General features: G+C 41.3%; 1 protein-coding gene across 4 annotated transcripts; it reads right to left on the bottom strand.

The window, feature by feature from the left end:
• Positions 1 to 219: 219 nt before the first annotated feature.
• Positions 220 to 15,069, bottom strand: atg13 (ATG13 autophagy related 13 homolog (S. cerevisiae)). Of its 4 annotated transcripts, XM_044052827.1 has the most exons (18): positions 14,905 to 15,069; positions 14,414 to 14,494; positions 13,892 to 13,972; positions 13,677 to 13,796; positions 13,366 to 13,412; positions 9,464 to 9,604; positions 9,256 to 9,296; positions 8,433 to 8,529; positions 8,200 to 8,307; positions 7,400 to 7,493; positions 7,171 to 7,269; positions 6,231 to 6,299; positions 5,687 to 5,793; positions 3,726 to 3,867; positions 3,526 to 3,603; positions 2,703 to 2,810; positions 2,429 to 2,557; positions 220 to 1,192 (listed from the first exon to the last, which is right to left on the bottom strand). In XM_044052827.1, the coding sequence occupies exons 2-18, from the start codon at positions 14,480 to 14,482 to the stop codon at positions 1,115 to 1,117; spliced, it is 1,608 nt and encodes a 535-aa protein (XP_043908762.1). In that variant the 5' UTR covers positions 14,483 to 14,494; positions 14,905 to 15,069; the 3' UTR covers positions 220 to 1,114. The 4 variants fall into 4 exon arrangements, with proteins under 4 accessions (XP_043908762.1, XP_043908770.1, XP_043908779.1 ...); XM_044052835.1 differs by lacking the exon at positions 6,231 to 6,299; XM_044052844.1 differs by lacking the exon at positions 7,171 to 7,269.
• Positions 15,070 to 15,108: the final 39 nt, after the last annotated feature.

The raw sequence follows: 15,108 nt of genomic DNA, 5'->3' as shown, positions 1-15,108 counted from the left end.
GGCAGGTGTTAAACACAGTGAGCTTATTTTTAAATTGGTGTGAGATCATCCTTTGCATTTTAAAATGGCATCATTCTTCAGGTGCACTGCAGGGTGAAAATGGAACAGCTGTGAAACCTCTGCACAGAGCTGTGTATAGCGCAACATGATTCGTTTCTAGCAGAATGGGGTTCAGACGACATGAATGCTGTTTCAAATAAATAAAAGATCTGATGCCAGTTTCATCAGAATAACCATGCTTTATTAGGCAGGACACCTGGACCAATGGCAAATGATTAAATTAAAGCTTTCGAACCAATCGACAGACCTGGTGTTTTGTGCAGACTGTTCTATAACAAATCCCTACTGTATATAATGTACACACTTGTGTAGACTGTCATAGTTTAGTAGGAAGCTGAAATGAGAGCAAGCCATCCTCCATTAAGATTTGAGCCAATTTTTCAAGCAACATTATAATCTGATAATTGAGGGGATCAAATTCACTCAAAATGGAGTATGTTTTCTCCACATTAGTGTTTCTTTTTAATTAAAATGAATGTTTTACTTTGCTCAATATAGAAAAAATAAAACATTTTTCTTTAAGACATTTGAGAACACAGTTTTGGGAAACGCCAAATAACATTTTATGGACCAAACAATGAATCAATTATGAAAATCATTAGGTGCAGCCCTACCCTACAGTTTGAATTCCCAGTCCAGCTGGGTTTTAAATGAGGCTCATCTTATCGTACTTTTCGTACGATACACGATGATTGAATTTTTTTTCATCTTGAATGTAATCACAGACTGATGTATATGAAATCATCAGCAGGGACGGAGATTATAGTAAAGCACAGTGCAAAACTGTCTGCTCTTTATTCACATGGCTTTCTCAATTGGGAAAAAAAAACACATTATCATGTGACTTCCTGATAACAGCAGTTTGAATGAGCACTATCAGACTGAGGGAGGACATGGTACAGTATATACAGTGACAAGGGCGGTGTGTACAGCAAGGTGAGCAAATGAGGAGGGGGGGAAAAAAAATGCCAAATGATGAGCTTCACATTAAAACGTCATCTAGTGTGTGTGACTCTCACAAAACTACAGAGTCTCCTCTCCTGTCCACCTTCTCTTAATGGAGCATGTCCACAAACGCGTCAAACTCATCGATGTTTTTCTCGTAGAGGGCCAGTTTCTCCGGCAGGGAGTCCTGCAGATTGAAAACATTTGATTAACAACACGTAAAAAAGACGTCTTTGTTGATGATCCACGTGCAAATCTTCACAATTTAGTGTTAAGTATTGGGGGCAGTCCATGGCCAAGAGAAAAAAGGAATTGTAATCGGAGGGTTGACGGGTCAAAACCCTCCCAGCCCTGTGCTGCACACTGCTCCTGGCTTGCGTGTGTGTTACTACTGGTGTATAAAAAGATGGGTCAAATGCAGAGGTCAATGTCATTAATTAGTGTGTGCAAAAAATTACAAATTCTCAATTATACATGTTAATCATGTGGAGGATAAAGCGGCAGAAGATGAGTGAGTAATAAAAAATATTTAAAAATCACCGTATCTCTGGTCAAACACCTGCTACTGCATTCAAATTTTGTCACTGGCGTCTTATGGTGAGTTCCATTTGTAGTTGGAACACAGAATGGCCGAGCTCAGGGGCCAATGTCCAACACAAACTTAGAGAGATGGCTGCCTCCATACAAGCACTGCTATTTTTTACCAATAATAACACTTTTGTCCTATGTGTTTCACACAATACTGTTGAATTTTTATGTTGTTGTTCAAAATCCCATGTTGAGTGTTGGTATTCTGACATCCGAGTTCCGATGTAAATGGAACCCAGCATTACTTTTCCATCAAACAAGCATGAAGCTCGTCATCCCAGACCCCCTTTTTTTTTTTTATGAACACTGTTGCTTCATTGCCTCTCTCCACCTATTGAAGCTCATTCGCAGTGGAAAATCCCCACTGCGGTGGAAAACTTGGTGTCAGACTTCACTACCAGACCACGCCCACTACACTGCTGTACACTCTTCCTCTCTCAGCCCACTTCGTGGCATTTTTTCATTAGCCTTAGAGAGCGGGATTTAGTGTTGATCACAGTGGAAATCGTGCAGAATTTGCCATCATTTGACAGAGAGGTTGGGATGTTGAGCCCAGCTTCATTTGACAGTACAGTATCGACAGCCTCCAACAAACTCACCTATTATTATTATTATTTGATTTGACTTCATGAACACGATAATGAGCTTAAAAGCACTTTATGTTACGTACAGAATCTGAAGTAAAATGTTAAGTTTCAAGTTCTATATTTGCACATGATAAAATGATGTTCTGCTGCATTGTTTGAACACTTTTTGCTGGTAAAATAAAAAACAAATCAAATAACTGAATTCAGTCATTTTAAAAACATAAAAATATTTGGGAAAACTAACTTACCAGGTCGTCGGCCATGGACTGGGAGCTGATGTGTAGTGAGAGGCTTGCCAGTTGTGGGGGGTTCTGAAACTCTCTGTAGAAGGTGCCCAGATCCATTGGCAGCAAGTCGTCTTTAGAAAAGGCAGGTTTCTAAAAAAAGGAACAGAAACAGACACAAAATGTCTAAAAACATATGTTTTACTCACCTGACTATTCTTGTCAAAATTAGTGAAAGCAAAAAGTTTATGTTGCAATTTTTTTTCCACATATAGTGAAAATATTTACTATAACGTACAAAGTCCACCATGACAAAATCGTCCTGTTGCCCCGATCCTTCTGAGCCTTGAGAGTGAAGGCTGGCCTGCAGCGGGGATGGACAGGGAGGGGAGGCTGGAGGCTGCACCTGAAAACACACAAGAACGAAAACGTGTCTCAGCACAAAAAAAAAAGGAGAAATTCTCTCTCTTTATACATTATGTACTGTATGCTGGAAAACAGTTTCTGATCGGGCTTTTTAGGTGTGTCAAAAATGATTATACAATCATGAGTTAAGTGCAACAGCTCCTACACTACTACCTTTGGTTTAATAGCTAGCTGAGATGTACTTGTCCAGAAAAGGTGTCTTACATGGATGCTTAAAGTAAGAATGATGAAAATGTTGCTTCTCTACACGTTTGATACAGGAGCGTTAATGTTAATATTCTGTACAAACAATGATGTTCAGCTACTTTGTTCACCACTACAGCATGAATATGAACCTGTGTGTTTTCTACTGCTTTATCCTCCGCATTAGTCAGACGTAGGGACAGGCATGTCAAGCAAAAATGCTATTCATGGTATTATAATTCATATATATGAAGATTCTGAACTCCAGTACATGAAAGCTAGTGAAATATAAAAAAAGAATGCAGGTTGAGCTAATGGGAATACTAACACTAACTAATAGATACACCACATATTATCCAGTGATTGGAGTAGAACTTTTACTCCTTATTAGCGCAATACTTGATAAAAACTAATACTCAGAAGAGATTTTATTTTTTTCATTCTATACGCACTTTAAAGACTAAAATATACTGTTGTTATGAAAGCACTGAAGTAAGAATGTGTACTGCTACCATTAGGTCATCCTCCTCTGACTCCAAGCCTCGAGGAGCAAACGCAGCAAATGGCAGGTCCAGACTGGCTGCTGTTATCTACACACACACACACACACACACACACACACAACCAAATTCAATGTCCTCTCCATTGATGCATACATGAGAGGACGTACATTGAGACAAACAGGAAATAAACAGAACTACATTTGGTTTACCTCTGAACTGGGTTTATTGACAAAGGCTCCCACTTTCCTTGTGAACTCATTGAGCGACTCCACTGGGTCAGAGGGAGAATCGCTCCTCCTCCCTCCGTCCCTCTTTCCTTCTCCACTCTGTGACAGACCAACATCATCACCACTGTGAAGAGAGAGGAGACAGGGTTACAGATGGTGTATTCCATTTGTAGTCAGAACCCGGAAATTTCCGAGCAACTTCGCCAATCCTGACATGGGATTCCAAAATGGCTGCTGCCACATAAACACTGCATACTTCTATCATATATGTGTGTGTATGTATGTGTATATATATATATATATATATTTATATGTACATATATACAGTGGGTACGGAAAGTATTCAGACCCCCATTTGTCACTCTTTGTTTCATTGCAGCCATTTGCTAAAATCAAAAAAGTTCATTTTATTTCTCATTAATGTACACTCAGCACCACATCTTGACAGAAAAAACCCCCGGAAATGTAGACATTTTTGCAAATTTATTAAAAAAGAAAAACTGAAATATCACATGGTCATAAGTATTCAGACCCTTTGCTGCGACACTCATATTTAACTCACATGCTGTCCATTTCTTCTGATTGTCCTTGAGATGGTTCTGCTCCTTCATTGGAGTCCAGCTGTGTTTAATTAAACTGATTGGACTTGATTAGGAAAGGCACACACCTGTCTATATAAGACCTTACAGCTCACAGTGCATGTCAGAGCAAATGAGAATCATGAGGTCGAAGGAACTGCCCAAGGAGCTCAGAGACAGAATTGTGGCCAGGCACAGATCAGGCCAAGGTTACAAAATAATTTCTGCAGCACTCAAGGTTCCTAAGAGCACAGTGGGCTCCATAATCCTTAAATGGAAGACGTTTGGGACGACCAGAACTCTTCCTAGACCTGGCCGTCCAGCTAAACTGAGCAATCGTGGGAGAAGAGCCTTGGTGAGAGAGGTAAAGAAGAACCCAAAGATCACTGTGGATGAGCTCCAGAGATGCAGTAGGGAGATGGGAGAAAGTACCACAAAATCAACTATCACTGCAGCCCTCCACCAGTCGGGGCTTTATGGCAGAGTGGCCCGACGGAAGCCTCTCCTCAGTGTAAGACATGAAAGCCTGCATAGAGTTTGCCAAGGACTATGAGAAATAAGATTCTCTGATCTGATGAGACCAAGATTGAACTTTTTGGTGTTAATTCTAAGTGGTATGTGTGGAGAAAACCAGGCACTGCTCATCACCTGCCCAATACTATCCCAACAGTGAAATATGGTGGTGGCAGCATCATGCTATGGGGGTGTTTTTCAGCTGCAGGGACAGGACGACTAGTTGCAATTGAAGGAAAGATGAATGTGGCCAAGTACAGAGATATCCTGGAAGAAAACCTCTTCCAAAGTGCTCAGGACCTCAGACTGGCCCGAAGGTTCACCTTCCAACAAGACAATGACCCTAAGCACACAGCTAAAATAACGAAGGAGTGGCTTTGGAACAACTCTGTGACCATTCTTGACTGACCCGACCAGAGCCTTGACCTAAACCAATTGAGCACCTCTGGAGAGACCTGAAAATGTCTGTCCACCAACATTCACCATTCAACTGGCAGAACTGGAGAGGATCTGTAAGGAAGAATGGCAGAGGATCCCCAAATCCATGTGTGAAAAACTTGTTGCATCATTCCCAAGAAGACTCATGGCTGTATTAGCTCAAAAGGGTGCTTCTACACAATACTGAGCAAAGGGTCTGAATACTTATGACCATGTGATATTTCACTTTCTTTTTTTAAAAATTTGCAAAAATGTATTAAAAAATGAATGAAACAAAGAGTGAAAAATGTAAAGGGGTCTGAATACTTTCCGTACCCACTGTGTGTGTGTGTATGTATGTATGTATGTATATATACACACACACACACACACACACACACATACACATTTAGTCAGATGTGAGGAGAGATTTACCTGCTGCCAGGTGTATTGGGGGTGTGTTCCACTGTCAGATGGGCATCTACTCCATGTGGCTGGACGGGAGCCAATGCAACCCCACCCTCTTTCCCAGCATGCAATGCCTGAAGAGAAAATTGTCAAACAGTGTACTTCATGACAAATCAGTCATGTAAAAATTAGGGCTAGTTTCAGACTGAACTGGCAAAAATAAATAACTGGAGTTGAAACAGAAAAAGCTGAATTAGATTTGATGTGTAAAACCTTTAACATAAACACTGACATGCTGTAAACAGATGTATGCATCCAACATTATGTGATCAGGATGAGAGTGAGAGCTGCCACAAAGCTGGAACTGTATTAGCTAGGTTGTAAATGTATCGGCACTAAAAGTATTATTAAGAGCTAATTTGTGAAAAAGAAACTGCATCACACAGTTACCAACACTGGACAATAAAATGTTGTATTGAAGAATACCTAATGAAAATATAGAATTGATGGATTTAACAATCTCAACTATGTATCTGGAAGTGAAGTGATTGTTGAGCGACTTCAGCATCACCTGGTTTGGATTAGCAGCAGGGTGACAGAGCTCAGCAGAAGGCTGGTAGTATAATCTGGATGAATAAAGCTAAGAGAAAAAGGAACAAGAGGAAATAGTGATCAGTAAATTTTTTATATAAAAATAAAGGTTTAGTCAAATGCAGTGACTCAGGCTGAAGTGAAAACATCAGATGTTCTTAAGATTGAAGATTAGTGTGGGTTTCTACTGTCACACTAGAGATGGAGATGATAAGAAATGAAATGGAAATCACAATGAAATGGCGGCAATCACAGCAAACTACAGCTAAAATGGCTACATCCACATTACAGTGCTTTTTATTTAAGACAATTTATTTCACAATTTAAATGCTCTGGATAAACCTGCCATCAACTCTACCTGGTGATATTGAGCCTTGAAAATATTAGGTGTGAAAGTGTCTCCTTCAAAAATGGCTGAGACGTGACATTGTTTCGATCAATATTCGATTTACCATCGAGATTGTGACACCCGTACTTTTTATCCAAACCGTATCTGCTTTTTATCCACACGGAACTAACGTTCAATAAAGCTATATTGTTTTTTTAAAAAAAGGCTTGTACACAGTGTGCATTCTTTATGCGCATTTTCGGGGTTTTCTTCTCCACATTTTTATTTCTGTAGCAGTGTTACAGTGCCATATACAGGCCTTTCATGAAAAGATGTCATATTTTGAAAAACATTTTAAGAATGAAAAAACAACCTTTGTATATGCAAAGTTCTGTTTGTATATGCAAAGTTCTGTTTCCGTGTGGATAAGGCTAAGATAGATTCTGATCAGTGGTTGTAGCCTGAGTTAGTGATTAAGCAAACACAAACGAAAAGTCTCTATGACACAACAACAGGCAACACACAACAAAAAACAAATTGTTTAGTGGCGTTTCAGAGCGTTACACTCTCACAGAGGCCAGAGCAGACTCACAGTGTGAGTGACAAGTCCAGGAGCCAATGGAAGCTGCAGACTGTCCAGGGGGAGGGGCTTAGACAGTTTAGAGGGAGACGGACTCAGTGTGCACACACACTGAGACAGAGCAGACACGCACAGTAAAGGGACATTAGGGGAGACAAAGAAAGAAGAGAGAGAAAATGAAATGAAAAAACAGGTGTGAAAATGAAGAAAAAAAGTGATAAGTGACAAGAGTTTGTCCTACCTGAGAGGGAGGGGAGGTGGAGAATGAGGTGGTGCAGACCTCCTGTGAATCCTGAACTCCTGCAAATGGGCTTCCGTCCTCCTCATCTGGAGCTCTGGACAAAAAACAAGAAGAAAAATTCAAATGATGACGTTTTTTTCATTTCCTAGTAAGACTGGAAATTCAAGCTGGGGGCAGGTACGTTCATCTTCTTCCTCCTCTTCTTCTTCTTCTTGTAATTTTTCGTCAGGCTGCCCTCCACAAATCCTAGCAGTGCTTCCCAGTTGTAGCTCATTTCCAAATAGGAAATCTTTAGTTTTAGTAGTTATTGTTAGAAAATAAGATACACGTTTTTATGTTATCTTTATGTTTAAGTAGTTATACTTAGAAAATAAAATATACATTTTTATGTTAGCTTTCATTTCAAAAGAAGAAACAGTAAATGTTTTATGCTACAAACAACAGGGAAGCGGAGGCTCCTTACATGAACCAGCAGACCAAACTTTTTAGTACTTCCTGTATAAACCTTTTGCCATAATGTTTGACAATAAACAATGCTTACAACAATGCTTATAACAAAATACACTTTTGTTATATCTTTCACTGTAATTGTTAACTCTAGAAAGTAAAATACATGATTTTGTTATTTTTAGTTGTAGTAGCTGTTCCGCACCTGTCCTAATACATTTGCTGTAATAGGAAGTAGTCACACTTTGCGTGTGTGCAGAACAAACTATGTTTCCAGTTCAAACTGCGCATTGACAAGCACTTTCAAGATCAGGATTTTCATTTCAAATTAAGAAACTGCTTCCTTGACTTACCTGTAGTTACAGGGATGCCCCATGTTTGCAGGACGCTGGTTGCTGCACGGAGGATCCACAAAGTGATCCACGATGATTCCCATGATAGGAGCCGATCGATCAAACTGCCTGCAGAGGACAATAGACACATTCATTCTATAAACCACTCTCCCATTAACTCAGTTATCTTTTTGAAATGTTTCAACTTCCTTTGCGAGAATATGATGTTGGGTTAGATACAGAGTGATATTTACCTGTTAGACATGAATGCCAGGTTGGTGCGGTAGGCACATGAGAGTGTGAGTGTGCCGACAGGGGTGCTGACGACGCCGACACGCACTGTCTGAAAACCTGAACAAAAAAACAGAAAGCATCAGTAAACATGTATTTACATAATGTTATGAAGTTTTCTTCATTGTGGCTGCAACCACTTCATTTATTCTTATTAAGCTGTTTTTGTCTAATGTTTCAATATATTATGACATCAACAGGAAAACCACGCATTAAAAAGGTCATTAGTTGTATATGTATAAAGAGTGTAATTTAAAATTGTTTTGTTTTGAGTATGTAAACATAATTGCAGTTTGAAAACAGTAAATTAATATTGCCTAAATAGAATATTAATAGTATGTGAACAGTGTGTTAACAGTAGTGTCTTCCATAAAAGTATTCAAACCACTCTGCACTTTATTCTGATGCATGGCTGAGAAGTTAAAAGGGGCTATACTTAAAAAAATATACAACTACAGTTACATGTTGTCAGTCTCCAAATGAAGACTCCGCTATCATAGTTTAACATGTTTCCTAAATGTCCGGCAACAGACACATCATGGTCATTTCACTTAATTTATCAATTCATGATTTACATACTGCTCCTTTAAATGTATGACTTACTTCCATCAATGTATAATATCATTATGTTGCATCAGAACATTGATCAATTCAAATAACTTTGACCTGTGGAGGGCAGCATTACACCTGAGTGTACAGCCTGCAGTGGTACTAATAGTAGTAGGAGGCAAAAAACATAATCAAATGTATTTGAAGAATAGGTAAGTACGCTGGATTTGTAGTTACCTTCTCCTAATCCACTGAGCTGCACTTCCCCAAAGTAGATCCTTGTCAGCAGAGACAGAAACAAGACAAAATGGTAGGTTTAGAGGATTTGACTGAATATTCATTCACCAGCAACAACAACGCAGAAGCAGAAACTTGCTGTAGATAAAATAAAAGACTGGAAGTTATTGAAACTCTTTAGTCAGATTAACATGCTACTGCCACAGACCTGTATAATATAACATAGTTGTGTCCCTGCTTTCTGGACAGCTTATAGGCTGGTGTCACTCTGGTGATGGCCAGCAGAGACTTGAGAAGGACAGACAGACGGTTGTAGACAGTGTATGACACCTTGATATCCTTATCGCACCTGCAGCAGAAACAGACAACACGATGACTCATCAAACCATTCAAACACTCAATTCAAATATCGGATTCATTTTCAAAACGTCCACATTTTCATGCATCTTTTAACTCTATTCTACTCATTCATACTTTCACAGAGACCGACCATTCAAATGTCAAAATATTGAAATTTTTAACTTTTCAAGATTAAGTGTCAGGACACAGCAGGTAAGGTTGGGGAAAATCTTCTCCCTACACAAACGACTGCACCTCAAAGGACATTCAGAGACGGTGATGTCTCCCTACAGAGGGGAGGTTGAACAGCTAATTGTTTGGTGTGGTCAAGACAAGACTGTGGCGATGACAGTGGACTTAAGGAGATATCCCCCTACACTGCCCCCCATTACGCACTGGACAATTCTGTGCCTGTGGTGGAGACATACTGGGATCCACAATCCTGAAGGACCTGGACCTGAAGTGGTCATCCAACAAAGACACCATCACCAAAAAGCCCTAGTAGAGGATGTACTTTCTGTGCAAGCTCAGGAATCTCACCCTGCCACAGGAGCTGCTGATCACCTTTTATACGCAATGTCTATTCTCATCCATTACTGTGGTTTGGATCATCCACCAAACAGGGCAGAAACAGACTAAATCCAGGACTTGGCTCAATATCTCATTGGCTCATCCCGATTCATTACGTTAAAAAAACGGTTGCCCAGTTTTCAAGGCCCTTAAAAGTTTTTTTCACTTTGAAGCGGCAGACTCAGGAAGACAAAGACTCAGGAGTCTAAACCGGAGTCTAACAAGGAGGCTAACAAGGAGGCTAAGTACCTGACTGCAATTGTTTTCTACCTTTCACATATGTGCACTTTTCCCATTCTTGTTCATGTTTCTTCTCATAGATATTACAAACCTCACATTCACTCACAGCATCACCGTAACCTGTCCTCACTTATCTATCCCACCCGCTCCACACACATCCAATGCCTTGTTGCAGGGGGCCTGTGGAACTGCCAGTCAGCTACCTTCAAGACTGAGTTCATCTCTGGCTTTGCTACTGAGCAATGCCTGGACTTCCTTGCTCTACTGAGACTTGGATAACACCCTCCCACACAGCCACCCCTGTGGCTCTCTCCTCCGCCCACTCCTTCTCCCACACACCCAGATCCACTGGAAGAGGTGGCGGGACAGGTCTGCTCATCAACCCCAATTGGACATTCACGCTTTACCCACTGCCACACTTCTCTTAGCAGTCGTTTGAATTTCATGCTGTAACTGTAACTCACCCAGTAAAACTAATCATTGTTGTCATCTACCGTCCACCAGGCCCATTGGGACACTTCTTGGAGGAACTAGATGTCCTCCTCTCAAACATCCCAGAAAATGGCCCACCACTTGTTCTTCTTGGTGACTTCAACATCCAGTCAGAGAAGTCATCTGATCTACTTCTTCTACTTTGCTCTTTCTCTCTCACTTGCTCCTTCTCCACCAACTCACAAAGCTGGCAACCACCTTGACCTCATCTTCACCAGAAACTGCTCCACCTCCGACCTCAAGGTAACTCCACTTCATGTCTCTGATCATTTCTTCATATCCTACATTCTCCCATCTCCCACATATCTCATCAGATATTGCACTTGTCCGTCGTAACATTCGCTCTCACTCTCCCTCCTCTCTGTCCTCATCTGTTCTATCAGCACTTCCTTCAGCTGACTCCTTCTCCCTCATGCATCCCAACTCTGCCACAGACACCTTCCTCTCTACTCTGTCCTCCTCTCTTGACTCTCTCTGTCCTCTTACTTCACGGCGGGTTCGTAAGTCCTCCCCAGCCCCGTGGTTGTCTGACTCAGTGCGTGCTGAGAGAGCCACGATACGGGCAGCAGAAAGGAAATGGAGGAAATCAAAACACCCTGACGACCTGCTTTCCTATCATTCTCTTCTCTCCACCTTCACTGCCTCTATCTCTGCAGCCAAACAATCTTTCTATCAGACTAAAATTCAATCCTCTTTCTCTAACCCCAAAAAACTTTTCTCGATCTTCTCTAACCTCCTTGACCCCCCCACCCCCCCTCCTTCCTCCCTTCTACCAATTCACTTTGTCAACTAATTAACAAAAAAAGTAGATGACATTCGCTCTTCTTTCTCAACCCCACCTCCTGATCTCACCACTCTACCAACCACAAATTCAGCTCCTTCTCTATCCTCTTTCACCCCTCTATCTCAGGATCAAGTTCTTTCCCTAATAACCTCTGCCCGCCCCACCTCCTGCCCCCTTGACCCTATCCCTTCTCACCTTCTTCAGTCAATTGCTTCTGATCTTCTTCCTTTCCTCACCCACCTCATTAATTCATCTCTATCATCTGGTTGCTTTCCGGACTCTGTTAAAGAGGCCAGAGTGACCCCCTTCCTTAAAAATCCCACCCTTGACCCGTCTGAAGTTAATAACTACAGACCTGTCTCTCTTCTTCCTTTTCTCTCCAAAACTGTGGAGCATGCTATCTTTAATCAACTCTCTTCCTACCTTCAGCGGAACAATCTTCTTGATCCTATTCAGTAAAGCAGGTCACTTGACCAAAACTGCACTTCTTGCAGTCACTGAGCAACTCCACACTGCCAGGGCTGCCTCTCTCTCCTCTGTGCTCATCCTCTTGGACCTTTCTGCAGCGTTTGACACAGTTAACCAGCAGATCCTTAATTCCTCCCTTCAAAACCTTACATACAGAGTAACCTGGAGAGGATCTGTGTCGGAACCCTGTCCTCTAGCTACTGGAGTCCCTCAGGGTTCTGTCTTGGGCCCTCTCATCTTCTCTCTATACACCAACTCTCTAGGTTCTGTTATTCTCTCTCATGGTTTTTCCTATCACAGCTACGCAGATGACACCCAAATCATTCTCTCTTTTCCCAGCTCCAACACACATGTAGCAGAACGGATCTCCGCTTGTCTGACCGACATCTCTCAGAGGATGTCTGACCATCACCTGAAACTCAATCTCGACAAGACTGAGTTTCTTTTTCTCCCAGGAAAGGGTTCTCCCACCACAGATCTAACCATCACCTTCGACAACTCTGTGGTAGCTCCTTCTCATACCGCAAGGAACCTGGGTGTGACACTTGATGACCATCTCTCCCTCACTGCCAACATTGCTGCAACAGCTCAATCTTGCAGATACATGTTGCGCAACATCAGAAGGATACGGCCTCTTCTAACCCAGAAGGCGGCACAGGTTCTGGTCCAGGTTCTTGTCATCTCACGCTTGGACTACTGCAACTCCCTCCTGGCTGGTCTCCCTGCGTGTGCCATACGACCTCTGCAACTCATCCAGAATGCAGCAGCTCGACTGGTCTTCAACTAACCAAAATTCTCCCACACTACACCGCTTCTCCGCTCCCTTCACTGGCTTCATGTAGCTGCTCGCATCCGCTCCAAGACTCTAGTGCTTGCATTCCATGCTACAAACGGATCCGGTCCAACCTACATCCAGGACATGATCAAAACCTACACCCCAGCCCGCCCACTCCGCTCTGCATCGGCAAACCGGCTTGCTGCCCCCTCACTGAGAGGATCGCAGAGGCATTCGCAGAACTCAAGACTGTTCACTGTCCCAGCTCCCAAATGGTGGAACAAGCTCCCCATCGACATCCAGACAGTGAAAAGCCTCCACATCTTCCGCCGCCGACTAAAAACACATTTCTTCCAACTCTACTCATTTTCATTAACCATTCCTGGTCACTTTGGCCCAAAAAAAAATTTAAATAAATAAATGAATGAAAACGCTCACTCACTTTTCATTCATTTCCAGACACCATGTCTCTAATTCCATTGAATCCCCCTGAATGGGACAGAGAAGGACAAAGTTTTATCAAGGAACATAAATACGTGACTGAAAATAACTGTATCATCATTAAGAGAAGACAAGTAGTCTTATGACAGTAATTCATATAATACTGGTGTTATTTATAGGTGTCATGTACATGTTTTCAACATGCAGAGTCATAGAACTACTGCATGGTTATTTTCATTAAGATTATGTGAAAGAATTTGAGGAGTTTTATGATGTTTATAAAGGGATTTTATATACGATGGGAGGTTTTACCTCTGATGTCTTCAGGGAGATCTCAACACACATGGAGCGACCGATGCCTGGGAGTTGTCCACCCAGTGCTTTCTTGGCTTCAAGAGTAACCTCAGGTATGTCTTTGATGGCCAAATTAAACTGAAGGACATAACAAAAAGAATTAAATAGACATTCACTAACTCTGTTGCAGACCAAATAAGGTACAGATACATTTTTTTACAGAATATGTTTACCCAGTCAGAGCCTGTAGGTGATGAGGAAGAGCGAGTGCAGATTTTCTCTCCAAGCCGGGCTTGGACGATTACCTGAACAGTCTAAGACACACACAACCTGATATAAGACGGTTGTTTACAGCAGTGTTATTCAAACTTTTTATACAGTGACCCACTTTTAAAACAATTGTGACCAAACCACAATATAAACTGCAACCAGAGCATTTGCATTAACACGTTTGGTAAATTAATTCAAACTTAATGTTATGTCTTTTAATGCATAAACACACATATCTTAACAAAAAGGGTTGGGAGACATTCTGCAAGTCTTCTGCAACTCATCTATGTGTCTTTGAGAACCACAGGTTTACAGGACATGTTTACTTACTGTGCTACTGATAAGTAGTGATAAGTAGAAATTGTTTTTTAAAAAGTACATGAGTCCACATGATATACTTTGAACTGTGCTTTGGCAAAACAGAGTTACAGCAATGGCTTCATCCATGACTATTTAGACGTTTGTTGGCAGCAGCTTTTTTTTACCTTCAAAGCAAAGAACTTAATGAACTTGTCCAAGTCCTTTTTATCCTGGGGACTTAGGTCACTGTCCATTTTGACACGACCCTGTAATGCAGCATGACAAAACATCCATATTCAGAACAGAACACATAAAGTACAGTATACAGTACATACAGACTGATGCAACATGATGCTGCAAACCAACCGTCTTTAGAAGTTACATGGCGCATGTTGTTTGTAGCTGTTTAATTTTACAGCTTCTGTCACAAGCTACGAAACGAGGCCTCTACATTGACATTATGACAAGGAGCTAATGTTAAACCACAGGGCTATGACAACCACTGCACACTTTACACTACGCTGCCTACTGAATTAGAAAAGCGAAAACAGTGCAACGTATTCAGGACTAATTCGTCATCTATAAAGACAAGGCACTGACGCACAGCCAAATGGCTAACGTTAGCTAGCTAGCTGAATACGACGCACTTCAAATTCAAGATGAAAACACAACTTACATCAGCTTTTGCCTTAGAAATGCAGCGTCAGCAAAAAACAACAATAAAAAAACAAGTTAACAAGTGTGACGTTCAAAGCCGCGTTCTACAGACATTTATTCATCCATGTCAGATGTTTACATGTCTGTTTATCTCCTCCATGTCGACGTGTTTGGATAGCGAGGCTTTCTGTTCAGCACTTTCGCAGATTTTTTCTTTTTGCGC

The sequence above is a fragment of the Solea senegalensis genome, linkage group LG2, assembly GCF_019176455.1.
Source record: "Solea senegalensis isolate Sse05_10M linkage group LG2, IFAPA_SoseM_1, whole genome shotgun sequence".
NCBI classification, from domain to species: Eukaryota; Metazoa; Chordata; class Actinopteri; order Pleuronectiformes; family Soleidae; genus Solea; species Solea senegalensis.
Note: the sequence above shows the minus strand (reverse complement) of the source record. Positions and strands in the feature narration are given on the sequence as shown.

Coding starts and splice junctions, on each gene's coding strand:
- atg13 (XM_044052827.1), bottom strand. CDS start 14,482: ATGGACAGTGACCTAAGTCCCCAGGATAAAAAGGACTTGGACAAGTTC. Junction 13,973..14,413: donor TTAAGTTCTTTGCTTTGAAG/GTAAAAAAAAGC, acceptor TGTGTGTCTTAG/ACTGTTCAGGTAATCGTCCA. Junction 1,193..2,428: donor AGTCCATGGCCGACGACCTG/GTAAGTTAGTTT, acceptor TTCAATCTGCAG/GACTCCCTGCCGGAGAAACT.